This window comes from Gadus morhua, chromosome 8, assembly GCF_902167405.1.
Source record: "Gadus morhua chromosome 8, gadMor3.0, whole genome shotgun sequence".
Taxonomy (NCBI): Eukaryota; Metazoa; Chordata; class Actinopteri; order Gadiformes; family Gadidae; genus Gadus; species Gadus morhua.
In genome coordinates this window covers 5047924-5061813 of record NC_044055.1, presented here as the reverse complement: position 1 = coordinate 5061813, position 13890 = coordinate 5047924, and the positions used below count along the sequence as shown (strand labels likewise).

At 49.7% G+C, this 13890-nt stretch overlaps 2 protein-coding genes and 1 non-coding gene across 3 annotated transcripts; all 3 read left to right on the top strand.

Moving 5' to 3' along the window:
• The first annotated feature begins 163 nt into the window (after nucleotides 1–163).
• exosc4 (exosome component 4) lies at nucleotides 164–2362 on the top strand. The gene is made up of 3 exons (XM_030362817.1): nucleotides 164–420; nucleotides 1011–1217; nucleotides 1801–2362. The coding sequence occupies exons 1-3, from the start codon at nucleotides 250–252 to the stop codon at nucleotides 2152–2154; spliced, it is 732 nt and encodes a 243-aa protein (XP_030218677.1). The 5' UTR covers nucleotides 164–249; the 3' UTR covers nucleotides 2155–2362.
• A 934-nt stretch (nucleotides 2363–3296) lies between these two features.
• gpaa1 (glycosylphosphatidylinositol anchor attachment 1) lies at nucleotides 3297–13027 on the top strand. Its single transcript, XM_030362778.1, has 13 exons — nucleotides 3297–3446; nucleotides 3751–3869; nucleotides 4181–4360; nucleotides 4671–4782; nucleotides 5397–5544; nucleotides 6269–6370; nucleotides 6675–6871; nucleotides 7594–7790; nucleotides 8398–8551; nucleotides 9122–9190; nucleotides 9976–10172; nucleotides 11575–11745; nucleotides 12053–13027. The coding sequence occupies exons 2-13, from the start codon at nucleotides 3796–3798 to the stop codon at nucleotides 12294–12296; spliced, it is 1845 nt and encodes a 614-aa protein (XP_030218638.1). The 5' UTR covers nucleotides 3297–3446; nucleotides 3751–3795; the 3' UTR covers nucleotides 12297–13027.
• Nucleotides 7039–7169, top strand: LOC115549707 (small Cajal body-specific RNA 8). The gene has a single exon (XR_003977819.1).
• Nucleotides 13028–13890: the final 863 nt, after the last annotated feature.

Sequence of the window (13890 nt, the reverse complement as noted above, 5' to 3'; positions counted from 1 at the left end):
CTCAACCAAAGTTATATGTAAAACACTTATTATATAACTGATGTGATAAAATCAGTATAACCCTTATAATAAAGAGAAGCACCTTAAAAAAAACATATACATTGATTGCTATTAATTTTGTTAAACGGGAACCTCAAACCGCACTTGTCCCTCTGGACCTACCGTACTGCCTGTAGACTTATGGGTAATGTAGTACCAGAAGTCGGCACATGTGTTTTTGTTTCCCCCTCATTCAATTCTTAAAAAAAAATGGCAGGACTTGAGCTCCTCTCGGACCAGGGATACCGCCTGGATGGGAGAAAAGCCACCGAGCTGCGGAAAGTGCAAGCACGCATGGGAGTCTTCGCCCAGGCGGACGGCTCTGCGTACATAGAGCAGGGCAACACCAAGGCCCTGGCGGTGGTCTACGGACCCCATGAGGTGGGTAGAGAGCAGAGACCCTTAACGTTAAGGCCCTGGCGTTGGGGTACGGACCCCATGAGGTCTGGCGGTGGTGTACGGACCTCATGAGGTGGGTAGAGACGGTCCACGGTCAGCTAGCTGCCTCGGTCACACGCACTGGACCGTTGAGAGGACTTGATAGGAGCTAACGTTAATAGCAGGCACGTCACATGCTGTTCACCTACCAGACAATATGACTTCTAGAGTTGTCAGTGGAGTGAAAGTGCTGAATGATTTTTGCGTGTCACCAGCTGACAATATCTGAACTTAAACAATGCACTTTTTGTACTACTGTGTGTCGGTGTGGAGTTTTGGGCTTTGCTTGCAACTTTTGTTGATGGACCCAATGAGGTCTTAACATGGTTATGTATGATGACGTGATCCAGTTATACATTGCTAAATGTAGGCACAAGCTAAGAGATGCGTTACTTCATGAAGGTGGGAAAGAGGCAAGGTGTTGGATCTGCCTTCTACAGCCAGCGTACAGGTGAACGTACAAAGATGTACCAGCGATCGGTGCCAAACACGACCAGCAACAACAATGTCCGGTTGTATTTCCCCCACCCCAGATGCGAGGCTCCCGCAATCGAACCCTCCACGACCGAGCTGTCATCAACTGTCAGTACAGCATGGCCACCTTCAGCACCGCGGAGAGGAAGAGGAGGCCGCACGGAGACCGCAAGTCAACGGAGATGAGCCTCCACCTCAAGCAGACGTTTGAGGCGGCCGTGATGACCCAGCTGTACCCACGCTCACAGATAGACATCTACGTCAAGGTCGAAGCACTTTCTCATTCCAGCAGTTGTCATGTTTTACATCGGTGCTTCAAAGAGAGGTCATATCACTTACTTGTATTAACTGATGCAAATATGTTGTACACATACTGATAAGATAAAAAATATTATGATGCAATCCAATAAAAATACAAGTGACATGACAATGTAATACCCCAACACTAGTGCTAAGGAAAAAACTAAAATAGATGCTAAAGTAAATGCTAAAGTAAATACAAACAATATGAACAGTAACACTAACCCTATAAATAATAAAGTGGCCTAGTGCCAGTAATTCTTAGTATATTAAAGGTCCCATATTATACCACAGGTCTGAGTGTTATTAGCCGTTACAAGCCGTTTTGAAAATCTGCCTCTTCCTGTGTTTTAGTGACATCACAAGTGGGCGTGTCCACCTAGATCTTTGACGGATAGAGGAGCATCGTTTGCTACAGTCCACTGGGCAGGCTGCTCTATCAGCATACATCTAGGTGGACCTTTTTTAAAGTGTGTAAATGCATAGTAGACGACGTGTGACGCGTCAGTACAAGCGTTCACTCCAAACGTCTCCCTCCCCTCCCACCAGGTGCTGCAAGCCGACGGCGGCAACTACAGCGTGTGCGTGAACGCGGCCACGCTGGCCATCATCGACGCGGGCATCCCCATGCGGGACTACGTGTGCGCCTGCACGGTGGGCTTCGTGGACGAGACGCCGCTGGCCGACCTCTGCTTCGCCGAGGAGAGCGGCAGCTCCCTGGCCCTGGCGCTGCTGCCCCGCGGCGGGCAGATCGCCCTGCTGCAGATGGACGCGCAGCTTCACCAGGACCACCTGGAGGCCCTCATGGACGCGGCCATGACAGCGTGCAAAGGAGTGAGCAAGGTGCTGGACGAGGTGGTGAGGCGGCACCTGCAGGAAGTGTCCGTGCTCACCGGAGAGTGAGGCGGTGACGACGGAGAGGGGAGAGGACTTTGAGGCTTCGTTGTTTCCGGGGCCATATGCTGGGAGAGAATACGGGACCTCGGTTAAAAAGGAATTGACAAATGTTTATGTGTTTTCATCATGGATTATTATTTCGATTCGTTTTTTTTTATTTCCACTGCTACATAAATAAATCGTACTTTATATAAAAGTGCTTTTGACTGAGGTGCATATGTGTTGTAGAATCATGTGTTGTCTGTCGCAATCAAATCTATTGCAAGATTTAAGATTTGCCTTCCACAATGTGTAGCACCTCTGGTCTGTGCTACATCATGTGTGTATAATAACCTTGTATAATAATAGCTTTATTACAGCCACTGATGTTAGAGGGCTATTAAACGGCTTGTTGGCTTTCAAATGTATATTTACAGATGGTTTCAGTGACCCTAGCTCAGGTATGTGGGAGCTCTTTGTGTTCCCCTGTTCAGTGTGGTGTTGAGTCTAGATTCAGTGACGGTATTTCTCTGGATATTGCTGAACATAAGGCAATGGACATGGCTACTGAGTCCATTGAGGGATCAGGGAAGGAATTCAAAGAGTGGTTGGTTTGGACTCTGCAGTCATGGCCCGGCATGATGGGTGCTGGTAGGCCGTCCAGATGTGGAGGTGATGGAACAGAAGAAAGGTTGATGAATAGGATTTTCATGGGTGGAAGAAAGAGATTAACATGGAATGGCTGAGTAGGATACTGGGGAAAAGGGGCAGGATTTAGAGTATTTATATACAGGGGCGTAGCCAGAAAAAAAAGAATCCTGAACGGAAACAGTCTAAAGAAAGCTGAAATATTTATCTAACTTTGACTTATCATTCTTATTTAAAGTGTTATAATCCGACGTTCTGAATAAATATTGCACTTAAAATACCCCCCTCGACAATCAAGTGCCACCCCAAATATAACACTGGCCTGAGCTGGCCACCACAGTAATAAAATCCTGGCTACACCCCTGATTCTTTAGTAGTCGGGGCATATAGGCCTATAACTCGTATATGAAATTATTTTATTTATTTGTTGTCGTTTATTCTTAGCTAGAAATCTGCATTCACTTGGTGAACCGTAGGGGGCAATCGTAAACAGTAAGTAGTCCAGGTGCCCAAGGTAAAGAGAAAGAAGAAGAAGGCTGTCAGACGTCCTTTGACATGCGCATGTCCGGAAGTCGGTCCGCCGAAGCAGTGGTCCTCCAGGAAAAAGGAAGGGGTCGAGGAGTAATGCTGCAGCGGTGGAAACGGATCTCGTAAATGCAACCCAATATTCGGTAGGAACAGTTTTCTTAAGATGATATATGTTAATATTGAATATCGATCATACGGCATGTATTCACAAATTGGCATTTACTATGGCTGGTAATCGTACACAGCGCCACTTAGCGCTTAGCTTTCCACCTTCCGACCAATCGATACGATGACAATGGCAGCCGATGATCTCCACCACGCATCGATCCCATTGACATTAAACGTGTATACAAAGGCAACATTATTGCTTTTCGTGCAGGGTTGATTGTAAAAGTAAACGTTCGCTGTGAGTCTGTTGACGAGGTCGGTGTATCCTGTTTTCCCCAGATCCTGACACTGCCAATGCGAGGGGAGTAGCATCATCACAGCGCCATGGGACTCCTGTCAGACCCCAACAGAAGGCGTGCTCTGATCGGCATGCTCACCCGCCTCAATGCCCCGATCTGGTGAGATATCACGTTTTTGTTTTTTTTGCCTTGCACCATATTTTGTTCCAACATATATACCAGGAAAATGTATACATTTTCTCTCTGTCTCGGTCACTCTCCCTTTCTTTGTGTGCACAGATATGTCTGTACTTATTAAGTCATCATTTTGGACAGGATTCTAAGATATAGTATTTTGCACGGATTAATTCATCCTTTTTTTACATATTTGGTGTATAGTTTTTGAAAAGCTGTGGAAAAAATTGATAAATGTATAATAATTCTCTCTCTCTCTCTCTCTCTCTCTCTCTCTCTCTCTCTCTCTCTCTCAGCATGATCTGCTACATGGCGGGCGTGGCCTGGTTCATGGGCCTCGCCTTCGAGCCGTTCACCCTGCGGACGTACATGTCGGAGAACGCCATGGGCTCCACCATGGTGGAGGAGCGCTTCCCGGCGGGGGAGCGGGCGCTCGCCACCGGCCGGGAGTTTGCCGCGCATAAAAAGAAAACGGGGTAAGGGTGAGACGTTGCCTCTGACGGGATATAATGTATGATATAAGATGGATGATATAATGTTGGTCGCCGCCTCGGCAACTGTAGTTTTTATTAATTATTACATTTTCATGTTTTTTTGTGATAGAGTGAGATAGACAGGAAGGGATGGGATTAGAGGGGAGGACATTCAGCCAAGGACCACAGGTAGGGTCGAGCCCAGGTGGCTGCGATCAGGACTGAGCCTTAATGGTACGCGCTCTACCCGCTGAGCCACCGGGGCGCCCCTCAACTATCGTTGGAATTAAGACGGCCCTCTGTTGTGTTACAGAGGCATGCCGGTGGACTGGCTGGTCAGGACCATGCAGGCTCGAGGGCTGGAGGTCTACACGCAGCGCTTCTCCCGCAAGCTGCCGTTCCCAGATGAAGACAAGGAGAGATACGTGAGTGCATTCATTCATTCAGGGGTTTTCAGCAGACGCTTTTATCCAAAGCGACTTGCAACCGTTCAGTCACACACCAACGGCGCAGTCAACCATGCAGGGCGACAGCCAGCTCGTGAGGAGCAGTTAGGCTGAGGTGTCTTGCTCAGGGACACCTCAACCAACTCTACCTCCTGAGCTTAGCCAAACCCCCATAAGAGCTGTGGTTTGTAGTGGTATGCATTTATGTGCGTCTATATGTGGTGAGGGGTTGGGTTATATTATACCACCAGGTGTGGGTGTGTTGAGCCAGTCCAAGCTGTTTAGAAAACCTGCCTTTTCCCGTGTTTTAGTGACGTCACAAGTGGGTGTGTCCACCTAGATGTACGCTGGGTAGATCAGTCTACCAGCCTACCCAGTGGCCTGTATCAAATGTTGCTCATCTATCCAGCAAACATCAAGGAGGACACGGCCACTAAAACACAGGAAAAAGGCAGATTTTCAAACGGCTTGTAACGGCTAAACGTCACCTACAAACAGAGTACAACCACATTGCCGATCTGCTGTAATTGGATCTCGACCGAGAGGGAGATCCATAATCGCCCCCCCTCTTCTGTCTCCCTCTCCCCTCCCAGATGGTGAAGGGAACCAACGTGTACGGGATCCTGCGGGCCCCCCGGGCCCCCCGCACTGAGGCCCTGGTGCTGAGCGCCCCCTGCAGCCCGGGGAACGAGAACAACCAAGCGGTGGGAATCCTGCTCGGCTTGGCTCAGTACTTCAGGAGTGAGTATGTTCCGTTTGTCTGAGAGGAGGGACGGTGCAACTGCAAATGGTAACCAGACTGCATCTATACAGCGCTTTTCTAACCAGCGGCCACTCGAAGCGCTTTACAATACTGCCCGACATTCACCCATTCTTGCACACATTCACACACCGACGGCGGTGTCAGCCACGCAAGGCGACAGCCAGCTCGTCAGGAGCAGTCAGGGTGAGGCGTCTCGCTCAGGGACACCTCGGACTCAGCTAGGAGGAGCCGGGGATCAAACTAGCAACCTTCGGGTTACCAGCCAACCCGCGCAACCTGAGCCACATGCGCCGATGGTGATACATGTGGTATCACCATCAGCCGAGATCCAAGATCCAAGAGCTTTATTTGTCACATGCAGACGAGTATACAGTGAAATGAAAAGGTGACAGTGGTGCAGAAGCAGTTTGACATGAGATGTATATTATGTATACGCTCTTGAGAAAATGCAGATCAGTAAAAAATCTATACTGATAGTTGTATACGTCTTTCTTTTTTATATATATATATATATATATATATATATATGATGATTATTATTATTGTATAAGATACAACAGGATTAAAATAAATAGCAGAGCAGTAATAAATACACAGCACTGGTACCCATTTGCATATCATCAAACATGAATGCAGTGGCCCGCAACACTTCCTGGAGTTTCCTGATTGGTTGACTGTTTTATTTTTTCCGCTTTGCAATAGGTCAGATCTATTGGGCCAAGGATATCATCTTCCTGGTCAACGAGCATGACCTGATAGGCATGCAGGCCTGGCTGGAAGGCTACCACCACACCAACACCACAGGTAAGGGCATGCACATACAACCCTGTTACCTCACCACCACAAAGGCCACCACACCACAAAGGTAGCTGAGCTGGGCACGGCTTATGCAAAGTCTGTATAATCAGTTGAGACACACACACACACACACACACACACACACACACACACACACACACACACACACACACACACACACACACACACACACACACACACACACACACACACACACACACACACACACACACACACACACCCCCTTTATCTAATCCACATGGAACATTCCTTCCCCCCCAACACAACGCCCGGTCCTCGGCCGCCCCAGGCATGGACTGGTCCCCGCTGCAGGGCCGCGGCGGCTCCATCCAGGCCGCCCTCTCCCTGGAGCTCAGCAGCGACGTGGTCACCAGCCTGGACCTGGTCCTGGAGGGGCTCAACGGCCAGCTGCCCAACCTGGACCTGGCCAACCTCTTCTACGCCTTCTGCCAGAAGATAGGGGTCCTGTGCACCACCCAGGGCAAGGTAACGGCCCCGGGTCAGAGGGCGGAGCCGGGGTACGCTGGCGTTCAGGGCGGTTAGCTTAGCACACGCCCTCGTCCAAAGCTACTTACAATGAGTACGTTTGTCAGGAGAAAGAGAAACCACGATATATCAATGTTGCGGTTCAGTAAGGACGTTGATAGGGAAAGAGGGAGGCGGATGCCTGGGCGGAGCTGAGCCGTGCGCTGCCCGTCACCAGCCCTCCCAAGAGTGACCCCGCTCTCTGATGACCGTGCGGACCTGAGAGAAATCCCCACGGACAGATACGGAGCAGACACGCCTCTTGCTTCCTCAAAATCACTGAGGAATGCCCCATTTATTTATTTGAACACAAGCTTGGTAGCAGACGCCTTCATGCCTACAATGGCTGTGTGAGAACTGGCATTCGAAAAAAGGTTTTAAGTGTCAATGAAACAATGGTTTCTTTCTTTCTGTTCCCCGTGTAGAATAAAAAAAAACTGAAAAAAGGTTGTTCATAGAACCACGTGCAAAGCACTAAGAACCACTAGGTTAACCCATTCCCCGCATGCAACAAAGATAGCCAGTAATAATATTAATATTTACTTTTTACTATACTATTTATTTATAATATAATAATATATTTTTTATTTTTAACGAAAAATAAAAAAAATACCCTCAGCGAGTTGGAAGCCGTATTGGTTTTATGGACGTCGGTCTTCTCTTCCCCTCGCTCTCCGCCGCAGCTCCCCAGGAACGACTGGGACACGACGTCGGGCTACAGCCACGCGGTGCAGACCATGATGCTCATGGTGCTGAAGCAGGCGAGCAGCCGGCCCTGGGGCGACCACGGGCTCTTCCTGCGCTACCACATCGAGGCGGCCTCCATCAAGGGCGTCAACAGCTTCCGCCCGTACAAGACGGACGCCACCACCGTGGGCAGGTGGGCACGCCGCTTCTGAGGTCTTTGGTTGGAACTGCGTGTTTATGTCTGACCACTAGAGGGCAGTCTCTTCATGTAGATTACTTTTATTTGTGATGCCCCCAATCACAGGTAGTCTCAAAGGGCTTAAAAAGGCGTGTATATATGACAGCCCCCTGACCATAGCCCCCCAGAGGGAAAGACAAAAACTCCTTAATTGTGATGATCAAGAGTGCATGGGTGCCATCTTTGACATGCATAAATACTGTACATACATGCAGGCAAAACAAGTTTTCACCAGAACTCAAATACATTTCAAATACACTCCCACAGAAAACCTGTAAAAAAAACAGTCTCAGTTTAGGGAATAGATGCAACAATAGCTGCATTTTTTTCTACTAGAATCAACCCTAGCTGGTACCACTACCTTTACACTTTTACTTTCTAAACCTGCAATGTGGCTGTTGAGGTACCAAGCAAGAAATAGTTATACCTTTTGTGGATGTACTTATAGGTGTACAACAAGAATGTAACAAAAGCAATTGTGAATCCGAAAAGTGATGCTACCAATCCAGATCGGTGCGGTTCTAATGAGATTCCTGCGTTTCATCCGCCCCTCCGTCGCCAGGCTCTTGGAAGGAATGTACCGGAAGCTGAACAACCTCCTGGAGCGCCTCCACCAGTCGTACTTCTTCTACCTCATGCCCTCGCTCACCCGCTTCGTCTCCATCGGTTACTACATGCCGGCCTTCGGCCTTCTGGCGCTCATCCTGTTGCTTCGTGTATCCTCCCGACCTTCCCAACTCTTCGCCTCCCGCGTTCCCAACTCTGGCCTTTTGGTTTCTGTAACTTGTGAAGCTGTTGTGGTGAAATATTTATTGATGACAAAGAGACTTACAATAAGTGCATTTGTCAGAAGAAAGAGAAACAACTTTACTTCCCTGTCGGTACTGTAAGGATGTTCATAGAGCCAAGTGCCAAGCACTAACAATCTCTAAGGTAACCCATTCCCCGTATACAACAGAGATAGCTAGGATAAGATGCTACACAGCTAAGTACTATAACTAAGTACAACATGCAATAAGTGCCTACATTAAGTGCCAGGACGTACTACATACCATTAGTAGGAGGGGTATGTTGCTGATGCGTGATGCATTGATAAACACCCGAGTCAAACATCTCGTACTGCTACGGCTACCTTGACCAGTGTGCAGTTTTTTTTTGTAACTTGTAAAGCTGCTTAGGTGTAATATTTATTCAGGATGTCCTATGTATGTTGCTGATGCACTGATGAACACAAGATTCCCAGCTCTCGTACCGCCATTAGCTGCCTTGACCTAGAGCGTGTCCAGGCCTTAGACCTGTGGGTTCAACTGTCCTCCCCGCCCACCAGAACAACAGAAGACGGCGTCGAGGTGGTGGTGAGTGAAACCGGTGGTTTTCCTTTTATCTCCTCTAAAGGCATGTTAAGACCGGTGTCTCTACTTCACTGAGAGGCGCGTCGGGGTATCTGGTCCTGAGGAACTGTGCATGCAGGTTCAACCGGCCACTTGTGGGAAGATTTGACCATTTGGCGGGGGATCCTATTCATACGCTACATGGCGCTACTCTGGCAGGTTAAGGTGCATCCTGTGCACAGATAATCCATGAGTGGCATCGTGGCAGCGGATGAAAACACAACGGCTTTCTACTACTTAATATTCAGTCATTCCTGTAGTATTAGCGGAGACATGTGGCTCAGGAGGTAGAGCGGGTCGGCTGGTCACCAGAAGGTTGCTAGTTTGAGCGCGAAAAAGACGCCTCACCCTGACTGCTCCAGACGAGCCGGCTGGTTGCCGCTGCCGTCGGTGTGTGCGTGAATGGGTGAATGCAAGGCAGTATGTAAAGCGCTATGAGTGGCCACTGGTTAGAAAAGCGCTGTATAAATGTAATCCATATACGTTTTAATAATTATGTTGATATATATATATATTGCTGTATAAATTATAACATGGATATATTTTATGTGTATTCAGTCTACGCATTTCTTTTCATCAATTTTTCTTCCGCTGTACAAAGGCAGTCCATCAAATTTTTAATGGAGTATTAATATTAATAATGTTGATATATGAATATTACTTTATAAATAACATGAATCTAATTTATGCGTGTTCAGTATACCTTCTCCTAAGCCTGTCCCCCGCTGTGCCCCCTCTCTGCCCCCCAGCCCGCCAGCCCGGGGGTCCTCTCCATCCTCACCCCCCTGGTGATCAGCCACCTGACGGGCGTGGCCCTCTACACGCTGCCCGTCCTCTCCCAGGAGCTCGCCGTCGAGCACTTCCCCGTGTCCGAGACGGAGGCTGTGGTCCTGACCGCCATCGCCATCTACACGGCGGGCCTGGCCCTGCCGCACAACACACACCGGTAGGGGGGGACTCGATCCCACGACACACACCGGTAGGGGGGGGCTCGATCCCACGACACACACCGGTAGGGGGGGGCTCGATCCCACGACACACACCGGTAGGGGGGGACTCGATCCCGCGATACACACCGGTAGGGGGGGACTCGATCCCGCGATACACACCGGTAGGGGGGGACTCGATCCCGCGATACACACCGGTAGGGGGGGACTCGATCCCACACACCGGTAGGGGGGGACTCGATCCCGCGATACACACCGGTAGGGGGGGACTCGATCCCGCGATACACACCGGTAGGGTGGGACTCGATCCCACGACACACACCGCTAGGGGGGGACTCGATCCCGCGACACACACCGGTAGGGGGGGACTCGATCCCACGACACACACCGGTAGGGGGGGGCTCGATCCCGCGACACACACCGGTAGGGGGGGACTCGAACCCGCGACACACACCGGTAGGGTGGGACTCGAATCCGCGATACACACCGGTAGGGGGGGACTCGAACCCGCGATACACACCGGTAGGGGGGGACTCGAACCCGCGACACACACCGGTAGGGTGGGACTCGATCCCGCGATACACACCGGTAGGGGGGGACTCGATCCCACGACACACACCGGTAGGGGGGGACTCGAACCCGCGACACACACCGGTAGGGGGGGACTCGATCCCGCGACACACACCGGTAGGGGGGGACTCGATCCCGCGATACACACCGGTAGGGGGGGACTCGATCCCACGACACACACCGGTAGGGGGGGACTCGATCCCACGACACACACCGGTAGGGGGGGACTCGATCCCACGACACACACCGGTAGGGGGGGGCTCGATCCCACGACACACACCGGTAGGGGGGGGCTCGAACCCGCGACACACACCGGTAGGGTGGGACTCGAACCCGCGATACACACCGGTAGGGGGGGACTCGATCCCGCGATACACACCGCTAGGGGGGGACTCGATCCCACGACACACACCGGTAGGGGGGGACTCGATCCCACAACACACACCGGTAGGGGGGGACTCGAACCCGCGATACACACCGGTAGGGGGGGACTCGATCCCGCGATACACACCGGTAGGGTGGGACTCGAACCCGCCACATAGTGAACCGCAGTGTTTTGATCATTTATGTATGCCCTACGTGTATTTATGGTCCATTTCAGGATACACGTCCTTCTATGGTCATCAATAAGGACATATGTCCATATATGGACACAGATCCTTATATGGGTCATTATTGATGACCATATAAGGATATATAGGATGTATAACATCCAAAGCAAAGGGAAAAGTTAAAAAAAGCATGATATCACCCCTTTAACTCAAACTGCACCGTACCACAGTGGCCTCAACTGCCTGACTGACCGTCTGCCTCTCTGACTGATCTGTGCAGGCTGCTGGCGGGCGAGGGCACGGAGCAGGGCTGGAAGGTGCTGAAGCTGGTGGCCGTGCTGTACCTGGCCGTGCTGCTGGGCTGCACCGCCCTCATCAACTTCTCCCTGGGCTTCATCCTGGCGCTCACCCTGGTGCCGCTGGCCGCCTTCATCACGCCCCACGTGCCCAAGTAAGTATTCCCCGAGCGGGGTCTGTTAGTGGGTGTTAACGAGCGCCTGATTAGATACAGCTTTATTAATCCCCCGTACACTGCCCAGCCGCAGTGGAACAACGCAGGATAAAAACACAAAGTACCAATGCAGACGAAAGATTGGCGTTAATGCTAATCTAAATGCTAAAGTAAGGATAATACAAACAGAACAAACAACAAACAAACAGGGGAAAACAAAACCTTTAAAACCAATTAAAGGTTGTATCAGTATTATTGACCTAACCGCTCTCTCCCCCCCCCCCCCTCTTCCTCCCCCCCTCTCCAGGACGCTGTCTGCCGTCGTCATGGTGATCCTCAGCCCGGGCCTCACGCTGCTCTTCGCCGTCTTCTTCTTCCAGGAGCTGCAGGAGACGCCGGTCACGCTGCAGGAGGGCTGGATGCTCTACCTGTCCGTCATCTCCCAGGGCATCCTGGACCACGCCCTGTATGGCTCCCTGCTCTACCCCCTGGCCGCGCTGCTGGTCTACCCCTGCTGGCTGCTCTTCTGGAACATCCTGTTCTGGAAGTAAGGCACCGAGGCTCCAGGAAGGGGCCTTCGTTCACGGGGCGACCTCTGTGCTATTAGGGGTGGTGGTAGGGGGGTTGTCCTCTGTGCTACGAGGGGTGGGGGGGGGGGGCGACCTCTGTGCTATGAGGGGTGGTGGGGGGGGCCTAAAGGGAGGGAGGGAGGGAACCCTCTTGGAGGTGTCTCTTCCCCCTCCCCCCCCCCCCCAATGGGAGCATGGAACCCCACGTCCACCAGAGGGTTTGGCGAAGACAAAAGTCGGGACACATTCAGATTGAAGGCCACTTTATAGCGGAACATCCAGGGAGCTTCAAGCTGAGGATTCGGTGATTGTTTTTATAGCTTGAGGTTCTGTTAACACTCGACCTTTTTGAAGGCTTTTTAGTAGAAGGTTTTGTTTTGTTTTTAAAACTCAAAACAAGGGTGAACACTTGTATATGGTTGCATATAAGGGAAAGGTTTGGGATTGTGTATGGCTTGTTTCTGTGGACTCTTCATGTAGTAATGCACTGACTTTTATTTATATTAAAAAAAATATTAAAAAGGGGAACTTAGAATGCATGGAATTGTTGAATGAACATTTGGCGGCGGTTTGATGGTCAAGCCAAACATGGAATGTGGTTAATTGTTGGCCTTTTGAGAGGTCTGTTCAAATGACACCACAAATTTTTATATTGTTTTTTATAACCTTCTGTTCTTATTTATAAATGCCTAAATAAACTGAATTGAAATCGATATTGACCATGTGCTTGAATGAATCAATTGATTTTGAAACCAAACATTCCAACGATAAAGCATACCACAAGGTACAAAGTGAAGCTCCATCCTCTGAGACCTGATAACGCACCCATTTTGGTAACGATAACAAACCTAAATGCAACAAACACGATTATTTGGCTTGGGCCCCGTTTCCCGAAAGCATCGTTGGTAACGAACGTCGTGAAAACGCTCGTATCTAACGAGGACTCCAGGGGTACTTGACTCGTATGGGTGCTAAGAGCATATAACCTACTAGCCTCAGTGGCGTCACCAGCGGACATTCCGTTTATTGGATGCGTTTTATTAAAACGCATCCAATTGTCCAATTGTGCAATAGAATTGCACAATAAACGGCCAAACTCTTTGCATGAAAAATTATCCTTTAAATCCACAAACAACATTGATATGTGTAATCCAGGGCATATAAAGACTGGGACCAGAAAATAATTATTTTCTCTCCATTGACAGTGACACCCATTCATATTTTTCGATCTCATAGGTCCCATGAGCTCTACCGGAAGGGGCCTGACTTCGCCGCTCCATAGCAGAGTTTCCGTTGTCGGTTATTACCGGTCATTGACCGGAAAAAAATTAGGAGGACCGACAATTCTAAATGTCCACCGGTCAGAATGACTAGTGGCGACTGGTCATTAGGGGCAAGTCGCTACTCTCTCAGGAAAAAAGTAAAGGAAAATGAAAATGAAAAAATATATATATATAAAAAATAGAATATATATATATATAAAAAATAATCTCCCCAGAAAGTACTATAAAATAGCAAGTTCGGCGCTTTTATTTAATTTTTAGTCGACCCTGGCTTGCTTCTTCCGGCTGAGTTT